The 17,876-nt window shown below is 43.8% G+C and overlaps 1 protein-coding gene across 2 annotated transcripts in view; it reads left to right on the top strand.

Annotated features, from left to right (window-relative positions):
- The window catches only part of LOC137426566 (estrogen receptor beta), a 348,041-nt gene that overhangs the window by 296,780 nt on the left and 33,385 nt on the right, over positions 1-17,876 (top strand). Inside the window, exon 7 of one of the 2 annotated variants that reach the window (XM_068115198.2) lies at positions 4,239-4,333. The exons of the other annotated variant lie outside the window; for it this stretch is intronic. Coding sequence (XP_067971299.2) covers positions 4,239-4,252 — 14 coding nt within the window. The 3' untranslated portion in view covers positions 4,253-4,333. Of the gene's footprint in view, positions 1-4,238; positions 4,334-17,876 lie in introns of those variants that run through there. 2 annotated transcript variants of the gene reach the window in all.

Below are 17,876 nucleotides of genomic sequence, written 5' to 3'. Positions count from 1 at the left end.
CATAGGTATGAAGTTTCGCATCAATCTGTTAAGCAGTGGTGGAGATTTTTTTACATTTTTATTTTCAATCCAATATAATATGGCCACCAAAACACGTAACCAATGTCGTCATAAATTTAATTCTTCACTCACATAATAATTCATAGATCAGATATATAAAGTTTCATATTTTTCAGATAAGGATTTTGATTCAACCAATTATGGCTGGAATACCACTTCACTGATGATGTCATCGTTATCATCCTACATACCCATGCCGAGTTGATCACATTTGCCAAGTTTCAATTTTTTTCGTTGAGCGGTTTCAGAGATGTCAATTTTTTCCCTTTAATCCAATATGACTGCCATACCATGTGACCAATGATGTCAGAGTCATCAATAAAATATTCTCCATGGGGGAGTCACTCCTGTGTTCAAAAACTTCCCATCGATCGTACAAGTGGTTGCAGAGAAAACATTTTTTAAACCTGACACGGCCACACAGACGTAGACACGGGCATTACAATGATACAGAGGAAGACTTGTGCTGCATGCAGAGGAAGAAGAAGGCTTAACAGTACAAATCAATTTATTTTAATTGATCACTAGTCAATTGATTTTATTCACCTGATGAGCCCCAGATGGTAAAAACTTTTTTTTTTTTATGGTTCAGCAGTTAATGTGCACATTATTTGTCTTTGCGAGATAATAATTTAAAAAAAGGAGATGACAACGAAGAAAGGTGCCCCAGAAAATGATGTCACTTCCTCAAGCTTAGCAGCTGTTTGTCTGAGGGTGTGTGTGTGTGTGTGTGTGTGTCCATGTGTGTCCGTGTGTGTGTGTGAGATCCTACACGAGCCTTAGACCCTGTAAAAAAAAGTCAATGATTGAAACGTGGAGATACAGCGCATTCAGAAAGTATTCAGACCCCTTCACTTTTTTCACATTTTGCTATGTTGCAGCCTCATGCTGAAATCGTTTAAATTCATTTTTTCCCTCATCAATCTACACTCAATACCCCATAATGACAAAGAGAAAACAGGATTTTAGAAAGTTTTGCAAACTTATTAGAAAGAAAAAACTGAAATATCACATTGACATAAGTATTCAGACCCTTTGCTATAACACTTGAAATTTAGCTCAGGTGCCTCCCATTTCTCTTGATCATCTTTGAGATGTTTCTACACCTCGATTGGAGTCCACCTGTGGTAAATTCAATTGATTGGACATGATTTGGAAAGGCACACACCTGTCTATATGAGGTCTCACAGCTGACAATGCGTATCAGAGCAAAAACCAAGCCATGAGGTCGAAGGAACTGCCTGCAGAGCTCAGAGACAGGATTGTGTCGAGGCACAGATCTGGGGAAGCCTACAAAAAATTTCTGCTGCATTGAATGTTCCCAAGAGCACAGTGGCCTCCATAATTCTTAAATGGAAGAAGTTTGGAACAACCAGGACTCTTCCTAGAGCTGGCCGCCCGGCCAAACAGCAATCGGGGGGAGAAGGGACTTGGTAAGAGGTGACCAAGAACCCGATGGTCACTCTGGCTGAGCTCCAGAGATCCTGTGTGGAGATAGGAGAAACTTCCAGATGACAACCATCACTGCAACACTCCACCGATCTGGGCTTTATGGCAGAGTGGCCAGACGGAAGCCTCTCCTCAGTGAAAGACACATGAAAGCCCGCTTGGAGTTTGCAAAAAAGCACCTAAAGGACTCTCAGACTGTGAGAATCAAGATTCTGTGGTCTGATGAAACCAAGATTGAACTGTTTGGCCTCAATTCTAAGCGTCATGTCTGGAGGAAACCAGGCACCGCTCATCACCTGCCCAATACCATCCCAACGGAGAAGCATGGTGGTGGCTGCATCATGCTGTGGGGGTGTTTTTCAGCAGCAGGGACTGGGGGACTGGTCAGGGTTGAGGGAACAATGAACGGAGCAAAGTACAGAGATATCCTTAATGAAAACCTGAAACAGAGCGCTCAGGACCTCAGACTGGGCCGAAGGGTCACCTTCCAACAGGACAATTACCCTAAGCACACAGCCAAGACAACGCAGGAGTGGCTTAGGGACAACTCTGTGAAGGTCCTTGAGTGGCCCAGCCAGAGCCCTGACTTGAACCCAATCGAACATCTCTGGAGAGACCTGAAAATGGCTGTCCACCGACGGTCCCCATCCAACCTGACAGAGCTTGAGAGGATCTGCAGAGAAGAATGGCAGAAAATGCCCAAATCCAGGTGTGCAAAGCTTGACATAAATGTCAAACATGAGCGGTGTGCAAATCCAGGTGGGTCATACCCAAGAAGACTCGAGGCTGTAATCACTGTCAAAGGTGCTTCAACTAAGTACTGAGTTAAGGGTCTGAATACTTATGTCAATGTGATATTTCAGTTTTTTCTTTTTAATAAATTTGCAAAACTTTCTGAAATCCTGTTTTCTCTTTGTCATTGTGGGGTATTGAGTGTAGATTGATGAGGGACAAAATGAATTTAAACGATTTCAGCATAAGGCTGCAACATTACAAAATGTGAAAAAAGGGAAGGGGTCTGAATACTTTCTGAATGCACTGTAAATTGGTATTGGATATTTATTGTTCCATCATTGCACGTGTCTGATTACTGATGTACCTTCGGAGTTGGATTACCATGTACATTCCTGTCTTTGGATCATTTATTGCAATTTAAGTGTGATGATCATTTACCTTTGCTCCACCATTTCATGGATATACTATTCTGATTATGTTTGTAAATGTAGTAAAGCAGTCATTTTATGTGTATTATTGTTGTATAATATGATAATGCAAGACAAATAGTTATATATATATATATATATATTCTTGTTTAATTTTCGAATGTATAAATCCAAAAAAGAAATTCAAACTTTTTGGGAGATTGAAAAAGGTTTGAACTTTTCCAAAGTATCTTTATTTTAACATATTGGCCCAAATACTTACGTTATCCCAGTATTTACCATAATCCCTGGGTAATATAATTTACCACATATCATCCTCTTCATGTCTTACTCCAATAAAACTTTGGATCCATTCTGCTCACATGTTCAACTCACCAACCCACTTCCGTTTTGCATGTCCCTTTAGTTTCTGAAGTCCTGTCTTCTGTCCCTTTCGTTTGCTCCTGCACGCAAAACCAACTTCCTGTTGTTTGGAGTTTTGCATTCACTAAATGAAAGAATTGTTTACATATAAGTTAGATGAAACAGTTGCGGCTGTCCATTGTTTCAACACCCATTGAAATATACAAAGATTTGTTCTTGAACAGACGAGCTGACCTTGAGCATGCATTCCATGGCCATTGTGATAGGATTCAGAGAGGGATGGAAAGACAGGATGTTACATGCCAAAGATAGCCAGAGGCTACCAAGAAGGTGATTCCCAAAACTTGGGAGAGTTTGTCTGTATTGTTCATTGGTGTCCTTAACATTGTTGATTCCATTTGAGAAACCAAATTGAAAACCAGCCTGCGCACCATTTGTTTGTGCTCGGTACCAACCTGGGAGGTGTTGTTTTTGCCAATTGTAGTCTGTGGTGAGGATTTCTGAGCACGATAAGGAAGTGGCTTAGATAACAAAATTCCACAGAAGGGAAAACATGGGAAGAAGTGATTTTAATCTTTTATGGCATAGCCCATAGGGCAAGCCGTCTAGAACAGTGTTTGTCCGTCTGTATGTATGTACCTGTCATATATCGCAATCACCATGCTCTACCTTAACGTTTTTCATTCAGTGTGAAACACAAACAAACCGATTGTTAAAATGATCATGAAATATCAACAGCATCGGTGTTACGGGTCTTGCAACGATAGAGTACCTAGGCCTTAGGCTTCATGCCTTCATGGCTCATCTTCAGGCCGCTTCGGACAAAATTAGCCCAGGTTTCTTAATACATTGGTATTGTTTTCGCAATAAGAATAATAATAGCGTTAATACTAATAATATAGTAAGTATAATCGCAGCACTGCAATCCGTTTGTCGTTATTGCAAAGTTTCTAGATTGAAGTGGTGTATGGTCAGTTCATTGTTGACTCAAAACTCGAAACATAGAATAAACCAGTGTCTCAATGCAAAAATAACTATATACTTACATTATTTTGTGACTGGTAACTCTTATCCCCACCCAGGTCACACTATCCTCTTCAACAAAAGTATCAAACGAGCCCGGCCTCGCCGATGTTAGACTTTCGGTCTTGTTTCTAATTTTGAAAAAGAAGAGAGTATTGTCTAATTGTATTGATGTGCCAGTGTGTGTCCAATGACAGAAAGTATAGTTGAAAGCAAGACACAGTGTCATCAATTGTCTGCTCAGAGTCCGATCAATAATCGGGTTCGATCTCCACTCACCTACTGTTGCCGTAGCACAACATCTTGGCGCCAGTAGAGTAAGGTAGGTCACATGAAATTCACTTTAATCTCTTATGGGAAAAAATACAACTTTTTCTGCAATAGTCTCAGCTTTGAACCTTCGAATCTAAGCTTTACAAAGAAGTTGCATCGAAGTTTGGATTCAGTGAAGTGCAGCACAGGCAAGGTTACATCTTGTGATATCTCGCGTTTGCTTTGGAACACGTTTCCTTGTATACTTTGTCTGCCCTTTGATATTAATGGCAAGAAATAACCTTGTTCTCCTTCTCCCCCCAATGGAGCACAAAAGTGCATTTTCCATTTATTTGTCCTTGTGCACTCGGCTTGTTTACTGAGAAAATGATTTTAAAGGCAGCGTGGTTCCTAAGGGTCGATGTGTTTGCCTGTTCCAAGCCACTTAAATGTCATGAAATAAAAAGGAGAGAAAAATGCTGCAAACTAAAGAAAGTGTCCTTGTAATGAGCACACGCTCCCTTGTGCAGTCTTTCTTGTTACCTCCTCCACAAAAGGTGGATGGATGGAGGTTATGTTTTCACCCCTGTCTATTTGTTTGTCTGTCCGTTTGTGAACAAAATATCTCAAAAAGGTGTGGGACGGATTCGGACGAAATTTGGCAAAGATGTAGCGCATGTGACAATGACGAAATGATTAGATTTTGGTGAAGATCCGGATTCGGATCCGGATACTAGAATTTTGAAAGTGATTCTTCGCCATTGGGAGATCGGGCCAAAAACGATACATAGCAGGATATCTCAAAAAGTTATCGACGGATTTGGACGAAATTTGGTGGACAGGTTGGGTGTCTGACAAGGAAGAATCGATTCGATTTTGGTAAAGATCTGTATATGGATTCGGATATGAGAATTATTTAATTTCATAAGTTATTCTTCACCATTGGGAGATAGGGCCAAAAACGATACATAGCAGGATATGTCAAAAAGTTATGGATGGATTTAGACGAAACCTGTTGGACAGGTTGTGTGCGTGACAAGGAAGAATCGATTCAATTCTGGTGAAGATCCGGATCCGGATCCAGCTAGTATAATTTTTAAAGTGATTCTTCACCATTGAGTGATATGGCCGACCAGGCGGAGGTATGTTCTCTTCTGAATTATGAAATGATTTTATGATGCCATTTTTTTTCCAATCCTAAGAGGTACGCCGCAATAACATTTCCGCGCCAGTACAGTATTGACCATAGATAATGCTGTTATGGGCAATTTTGAGACATCAATTGAGACAAGGATTATTAATGCTGAAGATAAACTCGTATCCAGAGGCCATCAAGAGCACTTGGGTGGGCATGGCCATGGTTTTGGTCAAAAGCTTTCGTCCTAAAACATGCGACTTTACCACAATTACAAAGTCACTTGATTATTTCCCAATGGTACCCTTAAGACTTTTCTGTATCTTGTCCAATCACTTGGTTCATTTATCAATGAGAAATTTTAATATGCAATCTGAAGCCTGTTTGCTGCTCAAAATCATCGTCTTACTATTTACGAGCAACGGTACCCGCCCTATGGGCGGGGCTTCAATTGGGAAGCCCAAATGAAAAGGCAAAATATCAGAAATTGAAGGCTTTTTTTTTATTTTAAACGATTTATATAAACATCCATTAAATAATATCACACGCAAATCATCAAAATCTAAACAGTATTTGTAGAATTTCAATAAAAGCCACATCACTGTTCATATCGGTAAATATTATTCCATCGTGTTTGGAAAAAACTGGAAAATTGGGAAAACAATGGAGCCTATTTTACACCAGGGGGTCCCAGGAATACCCACCCAAAATTTCGTTGTGATCGGTTAAGCCGTTTTTGCGGTACCTGGGAACAGACGGACGGACGGACTGACATTTGGTGAATTATAGTAAGATTACACGAGAAAAACGAGACGCAAGGTCTCGGCATCAGGCTTGTGCCATATTTGCACAAATTAATGCACTTATTGATCACTTGCATTTCTTACTTACCTTCTATATATTCACCTCTTTCACACCATTAACTTGATCTAACATCCATAGCCCTTTTTAAAATCCGAAGTTCACTTAAACGTTCCATGTAAGCTCGAGGTAGGGAATTCAGCCAGAATTCCGGCCTGCGGTGATGTACCCATTGTTGACACATACGATGGGATTTTTAACGTTCACAATTGAAATACAGTTTCAGAAATACAGGACAGATGGATTTATATCCTTTTCGAAGGAAAGTGTGTCCAGGATGCAACGACGCGTCCCTCACAGGTGTGCTGCACCAGGATGACAGTTTTAGTCAAATTCAAACCCACAGGAAAGCAAAACAAAACTCAGATACCTGAGATGCACGTGCTTTATGACAGTTGAAGCTTCTCAGTGAGTCTGAAAATGTTTTAACAGGTGAATTCTCATGCCATTTCCTCCCAACCCTGCATGCAACACCTGAACTTCCATGAAGATCTCCATGTCAATCAGGGTCATTGTAGCTTCACTTCCAACATCTGATGAGATAATTCACACACTCAAGCTCAAAATGACTTTTTATCTGCACTGTATTGCTCCGCAACCAAAGGCCCCGGAGGAATTGTTTTCAGTTTGTCCATCCAGCTTTGCGTCTGTCTGTCCGTCTTTGCGTGCGAAGCTGATTTTCATCACCACAACAACTTTTTTTTCCTTTTTTTTTGTATACAGAATCGAGGCTCGTGAGAGAGCGAACATTTATCACACAAAAAATCAAAACAGACACACAAAACATATAATAAGGGGAGTGGTAGACAAGACGGGGAGAGAAGGGGAAGCACAAACACAACATTTGAGAGCAGGGACATCGGGAGATCTGTGGGAGGGAGGGGGTTTGGGGGGAGGAGGCGTGGGAAGGGTGGGGGGGCGGGAGAAGTATAAAACACAAGGACACCACAAGGACTTCCAGGAAAGAAGTTGGTATTTCAAAAAAGTGGATCTGGGGTGAAATTAGCGGGGATAGAAAAGATCAAGGCTTTGGATGGGGGAAGATAACAGATGGTGGTGAACAGTTGTTTTAAAGACCTGGAGGGAGGAGTGGGATTGATGAGAGTGAGGGAGTTTGTTCCAGAGGTGGGAGAAAAGAGGAATGAAGAAGTGAAGGTGAGCAGAGAGTCTTGATTTTGGTAGTTTAACCATAAGAGGGTTGCAGGCAGATCTTGTGTGACCTGTAGGAATATTTCGGGGACAGAGCCCAGAGAGAGCTGTGGGAGCAAGGCCGGAGAGGAGTCGGTCGAAGACGGAAAGACCAAGAACCTGCCTGCGGTTAGAGAGTGAAAGGCCCTCAGAATCGGCTTCATCGCGGGAGATTCCAATGATTCTGAAAGCTTTGGTTTCTACAGCGTGAAGCCGAGCTAGGTGTGAGGCAGGAGTACCGGCCCAGAGGGGAGAACAGTATTCCCTTGAGCTGCGGATGAAAGCCTTGTATGTGGTGAGGAGCTCAGGTGTGCCAAGGAAGGACTTCGCACAACGGAGGATGCCCAGTCGGCGACCGGCTTTGCAGGCCAGCTTGGAAATGTGGTTTTCCCAGGAAAGATCATGGCAGATTGTGAGACCCAAAAGCTTGAGTGACAAAACTACTTGGAGAGGATTGTTCAGAAAATAGATGGAAGGGTTGTCAAGTCGGTCTTTTCGGAGAGACATAGTGAGAGTATGAGATTTGTCAGGATTGAAAGACATGTTCCACTTGTTTAACCAGTCTGTGATTTTGTCCAGGTCTACAGAGAGGATGCATATTGCCGATCTGAGGGATGAGGAATGGAGCGGCAGAGAGTGGAGTCATCAGCAAAGAGGAAGAGAGGATTTTCAAGAGAGTCAGAGAGATCATTGATGAAGACCAGAAAAAGCACAGGGCCTTGGGGAACTCCAGCCTGAACAGGAAGGGGAGATGAGAGAAACCCCTTCAGGGCCACACGTTGACTACGACTAGAGAGGAAGTCCGCAAGCCATGCATGGAGATTTCCATGGATACCATAGGAGGAGAGTTTGGTGAGCAGAGCTGGGTGCCAGACCGTATTGAAGGCACGTGATATGTCAAAGGAGACGGCTCTGATTTCCTGATTGGCATTGAGGACCTCCATCCATTGTTGAGACAGCAGAAGCAGCATGTCCAGAGTTGAGTGACCTGGTCTGAATCCAAATTGATGATCAGAGATCAAGCCATTGGAGAAGAGGAAAGATTTGATATCCGAAGCAATGATGGATTCCATTATTTAGCTGATAATTGGGAGAAGACAGATTGGTCTGTAGTTGCAAGGATCTGTTTTTGCACATTTTTTGTGTAAAGCGGTAATGTTGGCTGATTTCCAAGCAGATGGCAGATGGCCTTGAGCAAAAGAGAGGGTGAAGAGAACACTTTGTTAACATATCTGAAAAATAAGACAAAATGGCACAATTCTTTCTGCATTCTTGGGTAATAATTGCATCATAATGTCATCTATAAATGTAAATATTTCTTTCATGTACAGGGAGTTTCAAAAGTAACAGTGCATTTAATTAAATACTTAAATGTTTCATGTGTTTATTGATCTTAATATTAAAATGTATACTTGCTTACTTGCAGGTGCGGTTGACTCGCTTAAGTGAGCTACTCATTAGCTGACAACAAATACATTTCTCTGAAATTAATATCTTTTGCACAAGAAGCATTAAGTTTATACTGCATTGTTTCTTTTGAAACACCCTTTCCATCTATTATATGGATTGTTTTTCCATTTTCATCATCCTTAAGATAATTCACGGACCGACCGGTGTTTGTTTGTTTGATGCTCTACTCCTCCTACAGTTCCAGCTCGATAACATCCAGACTTGCTACATATTATCAGCATGATCGCAATTAATGTATAAGGGTATTCCTATCTTTCCTGGTGGTGTTGTGGTTGAGGGGAGGGGTGCAAATCCTCTATGTAAATGTGTATCGTGTGGCGCCACCTCCAGGTGGGAGAGGGTATTACAAGTCCCACCCTTTACAGTCCAGTATTCCTGTCCCCACTTTTTCCAGGGGTGTTTTGAATTATAAGCAGTGGGTATGTTTTTGTTTCATGCACTTAACACGGGTTCTTTTTTTTCGGGAGTGATTTAGGAAGCTGTCAGTTGCCTATATACACTGCCCAAATCAAGGTATGTCTCAGAAGAACGTGTTGCATGCTTGGAACAAGATCGCCAGTAGGGCGGGTACTCTGCTAGTCAGGGATAATACTCCATTTATTTCCGAAAGAGAAGTAAACTCATTAATATTGGATTAAAGATCCTTGCATTAATTGTTTTTACGAGCATCTTTTTACAAGCATTTTACTGGCGGACTCCCACCCCACCTTCTTCTGGAACACACTGCACACTTGAATTTTTTATATGATATACTATAATCACATTTGGCCTTGCTCGACAACACTCCATTTCATACTGCAATTTTTGTGATATAAAATCGAAAAGTTTTTTTGATATAAAATGCAAAAAATGTTAACTTTACACATAGGGATCTTTTGGGGGGGGTGCGGGGGGGGGGGACACTGTGCACATGAGAATTATTTTTGTGACATACTGTAACCATATTTGCCTTCCTACACCTCAATAAAGTTTTTGTGATATAAAATGCCAAGTGATCACTTTTTAAGTGTTCATTACATGTATATGTGTATATAATATACAGTGCATTTCGAAAGTATTCAGACCCCTTCACTTTTTTCACATTTTGTTATGTTGCAGCCTTATGCTGGAATCGTTTAAATTCATTTTTTCCCTCATCAATCTACACTCAATACCCCATAATGACAAAGAGAAAACAGGATTTTAGAAAGTTTTGCAAATTTATTATTTAAAAAAACTGAAATATCACATTGACATAAGTATTCAGACCCTTAACTCAGTACTTAGTTGAAGCACCTTTGACACCGATTACATCCTCGAGTCTTCTTGGGTATGACGCGACAAGCTTTGCACACCTGGATTTGGGGATTTTCTGCCATTTTTCTCTGCAGATCCTCTCAAGCTCTGTCAGGTTGGATGGGGACCGTTGGTGGACAGCCATTTTCAGGTCTCTCCAGAGATGTTCGATTGGGGTCAAGTTAGGGCTCTGGCTGGGCCACTCAAGGACCTTCACAGAGTTGTCCCGAAGCCACTCCTGTGTTGTCTTGGCTGTGTGCTTCGGGTCATTGTCCTGTTGGAAGGTGAACCTTCGGCCCAGTCTGAGGTCCTGAGCGCTCTGTTTCAGGTTTTCATTAAGGATATCTCTGTACTTTGCTCCGTTCATTGTTCCCTCAACCCTGACAAGTCCCCCAGTCACTGCTGCTGAAAAACACCCCCACAGCATGATGCTGCCACCACCATGCTTCACCGCTGGGATGGTATTGGGCAGGTGATGAGCAGTGCCTGGTTTCCTCCAGACATGACGCTTAGAATTGAGGCCAAACAGTTCAATCTCGGTTTCATCAGACCACAGAATCTTGTTTCTCACAGTCTGAGAGTCCTTTAGGTGCTTTTTTGCAAACTCCAAGCGGGCTTTCATGTGTCTTTCACTGAGGAGAGGCTTCCGTCTGGCCACTCTCCAATAAAGCCCAGGTCGGTGGAGTGTAGCAGTGATGGTTGTCCTTCTGGAAGTTTCTCCCATCTCCACACAGGATCTCTGGAGCTCAGCCAGAGTGACCATCGGGTTCTTGGTCACCTCTATTACCAAGGCCCTTCTCCCCCGATTGCTCAGTTTGGCCGGGCGGCCAGCTCTCGGAAGAGTCCTGCTTGTTCTAAACTTCTTCCATTTAAGAATTATGGAGGCCACTGTGCTCTTAGTACAGCGGATTACAACAACAATTGTGCATTTTATGAGAAAAGCATGAAATTTCTAACATAGTTAGTGCATACCAGAAGGTTTATTTTCAGATGTGGAGGGAAGTCAGATTTGACCTCTGAGGACCGTGAGAGGTCAAATCCAAAATGGCCGCCAGTCCACCGAGTCTAATGTTCAAACACGTTTAATTTTGGAACCAAATTGTGTAGAAAAACATGATAGGTGTCATTTCCAACTAAATTGGGGATGCCTGGGAAACTTGGAAGTCTTTCCCAGAGGTGAATGATGCTTTCAATGAACTCCTAGGCATGCCAAGTGAGGTCAGTGAAGGCTCAATGTTACTGCTAGAGCGATTTGTGGCGCTGATGTACGACCGAACCAGTGAGAACACAGAAGTGAATGATGCCAGGAAACAGCTCTTCACACAGAAGTGTAGAATTCTAGAGAACATTCCTCCAACCCAGGCAGCACTCAAGCAGCACATCAAGCGCTCTTGCTACCAGGCCAACTGTTGGGACCAGGCATTCGTCATGGATCCAGAGATGCCAGACCCATCTGAGTGGGGCTGGACAAAGGAGACAACTGGGTGGCAGCCTCTTCGGACCACTCTCCCTGAAGCATCAAAATCGTGCCATGAATTGATCCACTGTGGCTGCAAGAAAGGGTGCACTGGACGCTGCAAGTGTGCCAAAGCTGCACTCAAGTGCACTGCACTGCACTGTGCTTCTGTTCTGAAGACTGTTAGATTTTGATCATTACCAATTTTCATCATTGCACTTAAACTTTTGTGGACATATTTGGTGAACTACAGTTATTTTTTCAGAGGTTATTGCATCATTCCTTGCAGTGTAAACACTTTTTTTCATCATTTCTGGTCTTTGGGTGTTCTGTACCTATCCCTGTACCTGAAAAAAATAAAGTTTTAAAAATTCAAATGAACTTTATCCAATAGCAGTTCCAACTGCAGCATCATAAAAATAGATATTTAACGTAATTTGACCTTGACCTAAATGCATGTCCTTGAGTTCTGGCGATCTCAAAAGTATCACCAAATGAATGGGCATCCCCAATTTAGTTGGAAATGACACTTATAATGTTTTTCTACACTGTTTGGTTCCAAAAGTAAGCGTGTTTGAACATTAGACCCGGTGAACTGGCAGCCATTTTGGATTTGACCTCTCACGGTCCTCAGAGGTCAAATCTGACTTCCCTCCACATCTGAAAATAAACCCTATGGTATGCACTAACTATGTTAGAAATTTCATGCTTTTCTCATAAAATGCACAATTGTTATAATATGAGAGCTTATCCACTGTACTATCTTGGGAGCCTTCAATGAAGCAGAATTTTTTTTTTAGGCTTCCCCACATTATATTCCCCAGATTTTAGGCTTCCTTTTTTAGGCCTCGACACAATCCTGTCTCTCAGCTCTGCAGGCAGTTCCTTCGACCTCATGGCTTGGTTTTTGCTCTGATATGCATTGTCAGCTGTGTGACCTTATATAGACAGGTGTGTGCCTTTCCAAATCATGTCCAATCAATTGAATTTACCACAGGTGGACTCCAATCAAGGTGTAGAAACATCTCAAAGATGATCAAGAGAAATGGGAGGCACCTGAGCTAAATTTCAAGTGTCATAGCAAAGGGTCTGAATACTTATGTCAATGTGATATTTCAGTTTTTTTCTTTTTAATAAATTTCGAAAACTTTCTAAAATCCTGTTTTCTCTTTGTTATTATGGGGTATTGAATGTACATTGATGAGGGAAAAAATGAATTTAAACGATTTCACCATAAGGCTGCAACTTAACAAAATGTGAAAAAAGTGAAGGGGTCTGAATACTTTCTGAATGCACTATATATATATATTATTGCGGATCTCCAACGTCGGCCTTCCCCTTATCAAGGGGGGATTAATCCCCTTGTCTTTTATCTGGCCGACGCGATCCCGGGGGCTATAACGTCCTTCCCGGGCAGCGTTAAATAGGGTTGTTGGTCGAATTTGGTCCTATTACCTAAATACTAATGCTTTTTTTTGTTTGTTTTTTTTTGTTTTTTTTGGTATACTGAATCGAGGCTCGTGAAAGAGCTAACATTTATTTCACAAACAAACCAACCAGACAAACAAAATATACAAAAAGAGGGAGCGGAAGACAAGATGGGGAGAGAAGGGGAAGCACACAACCACAACATTTGAGAGCAGGGAGAAGTGTGGGAGGGAGAGGGCTTGGGGGCAGGAGGCGTGGGAAAGGGGGGGGGGGGGGTATAAAACACAAGGGGACCGAAATTAGCGGGGGTAGAAAAGATCAAGGTTTTGGATGGGGGAGGATAAGAGATGGTGGTGAACAGCTGTTTTAAAGACCTGGAGGGTGGAGTGGGATTGAAGAGAGTGAGGGAGTTTGTTCCAGAGGCGGGAGAAAAGAGGAATGAAGGAGTGAAGGTGAGCAGAAAGTCTTGATTTTGGCAGTTTAACCATAAGAGGGTTGCAGGCAGATCTTGTGTGACCTGTAGGAATATTTGGGGGACAGATCCCAGAGAGAGCTGGGGGGGGGGGCAAGGCCAGAGAGGAGTCGGTAGAAGACGGAAAGACCACCAACCTGCCTGCGGTGAGTGAGTGAAAGGCCCTTGGAGTTAGCTTCATCGCGGGAGATTCCAATGATTCTGAACGCTTTGGTTTCAACAGCATGAAGACGGGCTAGGTGTGAGGCAGGAGCACCAGACCAGAGGGGAGAGCAGTATTCCATAGAGCTGCGGATGAAAGCCTTGTATGTGGTGAGGAGCTCAGGTGTGCCAAGGAAGGACTTCGCACGACGGAGGATGCCCAATCGGCGACTGGCTTTGGAGGCAAGATTTGAAATGTGGTTTTCCCAGGAAAGATAATGGCAAATAGTGAGACCCAAAAGCTTGAGTGACAGAACTTCTTGGAGAGGATTATTCAGAAAGTGGATGGGAGGGTTTTCCAGTCGGTCTTTTTGGAGAGACATCGTAAGAGTGTGAGATTTATCAGGATTGGAGGACATGTTCCATTTGTTTGCCCAGTCTGTGATTTTGTCCAGGTCTGCAGAGAGTGAGGAGGCTGCAGACTGCCGATCTGAGGGATGAGGAATGGAGCGACAGAGAGTAGAGTCGTCAGCAAAGAGATAGAGAGGATTTTCAAGAGAGTCAGAGAGATCATTGATGAAGAACAGAAAAAGCACAGGGCCCAGAACACTACCTTGGGGAACTCCAACCTGAACAGGAAGAGGAGATGAGAGAAACCCATTCAGGGCCACACGTTGACTACGACCAGAGAGGAAGTCCGCCAGCCATGCGTGGAGATTTCCATGGATACCAAAGGAGGAGAGTTTGGTGAGCAGAGCAGGGTGCCAGACCGTATCGAAGGCACGTGAAATGTCAAGGGAGACAGCTCTAATTTCCTGTTTGGCGTTGAGGACCTCCATCCATTGTTGAGAAAGCAGAAGCAGCATGTCCAGAGTAGAGTGACCAGGTCTGAAACCAAATTGATGATCAGAGATCAAGCCATTGGAGAAGAGGAAAGATTTCATATCTGAAGCAATGATGGATTCCATGACTTTGCTGATAATTGGGAGAAGGCTGATTGGTCTGTAGTTGCTAGGATCTGTTTTTGCACCTTTTTTGTGCAAAGCGGTGATGTTGGCTGATTTCCAAGCAGATGGCAGATGACCTTGAGTAAAAGAGAGGGTGAAGAGAACAGAAAGAGGGAGTGAAAGAGCGGAAGAACATGATTTTAGGACCCGTGGGCTGATGCCGTCAGGACCAGTTGCAGAATCAGAGTCGAGGGTTGACAGAAACTTTTCCACCTTGTCAGGAGGAAAGGACACAGAGTCCAGGAGCAGCTGGGTACGACTGGGTACGGTGGGTACAGAGAGGGATGGGTTTGGGACACAAGATTTAGAGGCAAACACAGAGTTGAGGCATTCAGCTTTTTCACGTGCGGAGTCAGCCGTTAAGCCGTTTGAGGTGAGGGAGGGGATGGAGGGGGAACAAACACCAGAAACAGATTTGACCAGACGCCACCAGGATTTGTAAGAGGGAGACAGATAAGAGAGTTCGGTCTTGAGAACAGTGAGATATTGTTTCCTGGCTCTCCTGAGGGTGGACACACACTTGTTTCGGGCTTTGTGAAAGGAAATGAGATTTCCTTCCGTTGGATTTGCTTTCCAGGAGACGAAAGCAAGTTGTTTCAGGGCAACAGCCTCACCACAAGATTCCATGTACCATGGACGGGAGGAAGGGTATGACAACTGAAGACGAGATAGGATAAATCTGTGCATGAGAGAGAGCAATTTACTTTGAAAGAATTCCCAGGATGAGTTGATGTCAGAGGCGGTAGAGATGGGAGACCAGTCCAGATGATTGATGGCTGCTTGACCAGATGATTGATGGCTGATTGATGACGCTGACCGGAAACGAGGAAATAACTCCCGCCCGAACCACGGCGTTAGTGGACACGCCGAGCGAAGCGAGCCGCGATTCGGGCCATTTGCAGGTACTAAACCCGATTCTAAGCGGTTGTAATCGTGCCACGCTTACCCAATGGAGAAAAGACTAGGACGATCGAATTAGGAAGAAACCAGGAAGAACAAGGAATTTATTACACTTTGTACAAATAAGAGGAGGAAAAGAAAGAAGAGAATGTACAAGGAAGAGGAAGAAGCAGATACACAGGGCAGCCTTAATAACAGTCTTAACTTATTCCCTCGACACGGGCCCGTTCACTCTCAGACTCACTCGCAGGGTCACTCACACGGGGTTTGAAGATGGTCGGGTTGAGGGTCCAAGGGTCCACAGCTCTTCCGGTCCCTGACCTGTACCGTGCAGATGGTGGAATACGGCAGGCAGCTCTCCCCATGGCGTAGGCGCGATACGGACAATTATATAGCGGGGGATAGGTAAGCTGACGATCAGACGGCGTACGTAATACGTGTACCGGCGCCTTTACACGCGCGCCCGGTATTACTATGATCAATCCAGCGCCCTTCACCAACGTCATTCTCACGCTGCAGTCCTCTGCAGCGTGTGCCGCGCGCCTGCCCTTTGTAAAATGCTTGCCACAGCACGTCTCTCCCTCTCGTGACTACTCAACTCCGATCAGGTCAAGCGCCTCCCTCTCCCCGCTCATAACTTGTTCACAAATCACAGTTGCGTCCGTTCTCACAACTCCGGTACAATGTTCAAGCCCTCTCTCTCCTCATAATTCAGGTCTCAATGATTGCAGCTGCGTCCCTCCTCATAACTGAGGTGGGGGCCTCGCGCAAGGGGTTATATTGCCACGCCCAGCGAACCCTCTCGAATCTCTAGCCACACACTGTCAGGCGATCTCCCTCGAGCCCTGGTTGGCTGGTGAGGGCTTACCGGCTCCGCCTTGATGGCTGCTTGACGTGGCCGCACCTCCACCCTTGCGCTCCGCCCCTTTTTCGGGCCTTACCTCGTGGCCTTTGGGCTGGTTTGAGCAGAAGCCCAACGAGGTCACGACGGCTGCTGGCAACCTAAAGGGCGAGGGTGATGTAAAGACTGGCTAGCGCTTAATGGCGTCGATGGAAGGGAGGCTGCAAAAATGGACGGATGGGCCTACTCTTATTTGTTCTACACAACGCAGATGCAACTATTGGGAATGGCCTTATCTAAACACATACTATGAAATAACTAACGTCCTAAGGTGACCTACGTGTTGCATATGGCCTACCTATGGGGTGCAACCTTTAACCTTTAATGATGTTACCTGTGCTGGGTTCTCAAAACCGCAACAATATGTATATATAGTGCGTATCAAAAAAAAGGTAATCCAAATTCAAGTGGTTAATATGCAAAGGTTATTTAGTTTGACAATTTACATGTAGTTTACCAATTATGAGGAGATCCTCAGCTTTCCATTGATGCCTTTCTTGAATCATTGATGTCACACATGACCGAGTACATGTTCATTGAAAATGACAAGTTCAAATCGCATTTTTACAAGTTTGGTTAATGATTCAGGTAGGCCCATCAGGTAGGCCATTCAGGTAGGTTCAGGTAGGCCCATCCGTCCAAGCAGCCATCAAGGCGGAGCCGGCAAGACAGTTTGAAATGGACGCATTACTTGTCGACTGCCAAGTTGATTATGTAAAATTGTTAAGCTGGTCTGGTCTGGTAATCGTCGGTTGCGTCATCCTTTGTTTAAGATGGGTATTTAAGATGGGCCTGCAGTGTATGGGTTTAGAGATGGTCTGAGTCATTGAACAGATGGTTCAACTTACGACTGAACAGCGGACCTTCGTGGTTACAGCCTTTCACCAAACTGGAAGTTTGCAGCGAACTTGTGATGCGTTCAGAGAACGTTTCCCAGAACGGGAGCCTCCAGCAGCCAAAACCATTTCGGCGAATGTTAGAAAATACCAAGAGCATGGCACTAGCCACAACCGCAACAAGGAGAATTCTGGTAGGAGGCGCACTGGGCGATCGGAAATGAACATTGCAGCAGTAAGGCAGCAAGTTTTGGAGCATCCTAGGGATACCAGCGCAAGACGAAATGGGACGGGATTGCCTTCGGCAACATTCAACCGAATCACAAGACCATTTTTCTTTCAAAGGAATGTCAATGGTAACAGGTATCTGCAGATGATCAATGAGGAAGTTTTACCGCAGCTGGAGGAGAACTTTGAGCGACAGGTTCGTGGTGTCTTCAGATATCTCTGGTGGGTGGGCTTCAGATATCAATACGGCGCCCCAGCACATCGTCTT

This window comes from Myxine glutinosa, chromosome 5, assembly GCF_964187855.1.
Source record: "Myxine glutinosa chromosome 5, kmMyxGlut1.1, whole genome shotgun sequence".
Lineage (NCBI taxonomy): Eukaryota > Metazoa > Chordata > Myxini > Myxiniformes > Myxinidae > Myxine > Myxine glutinosa.
This window is presented reverse-complemented; position numbering and strand designations above follow the sequence as displayed.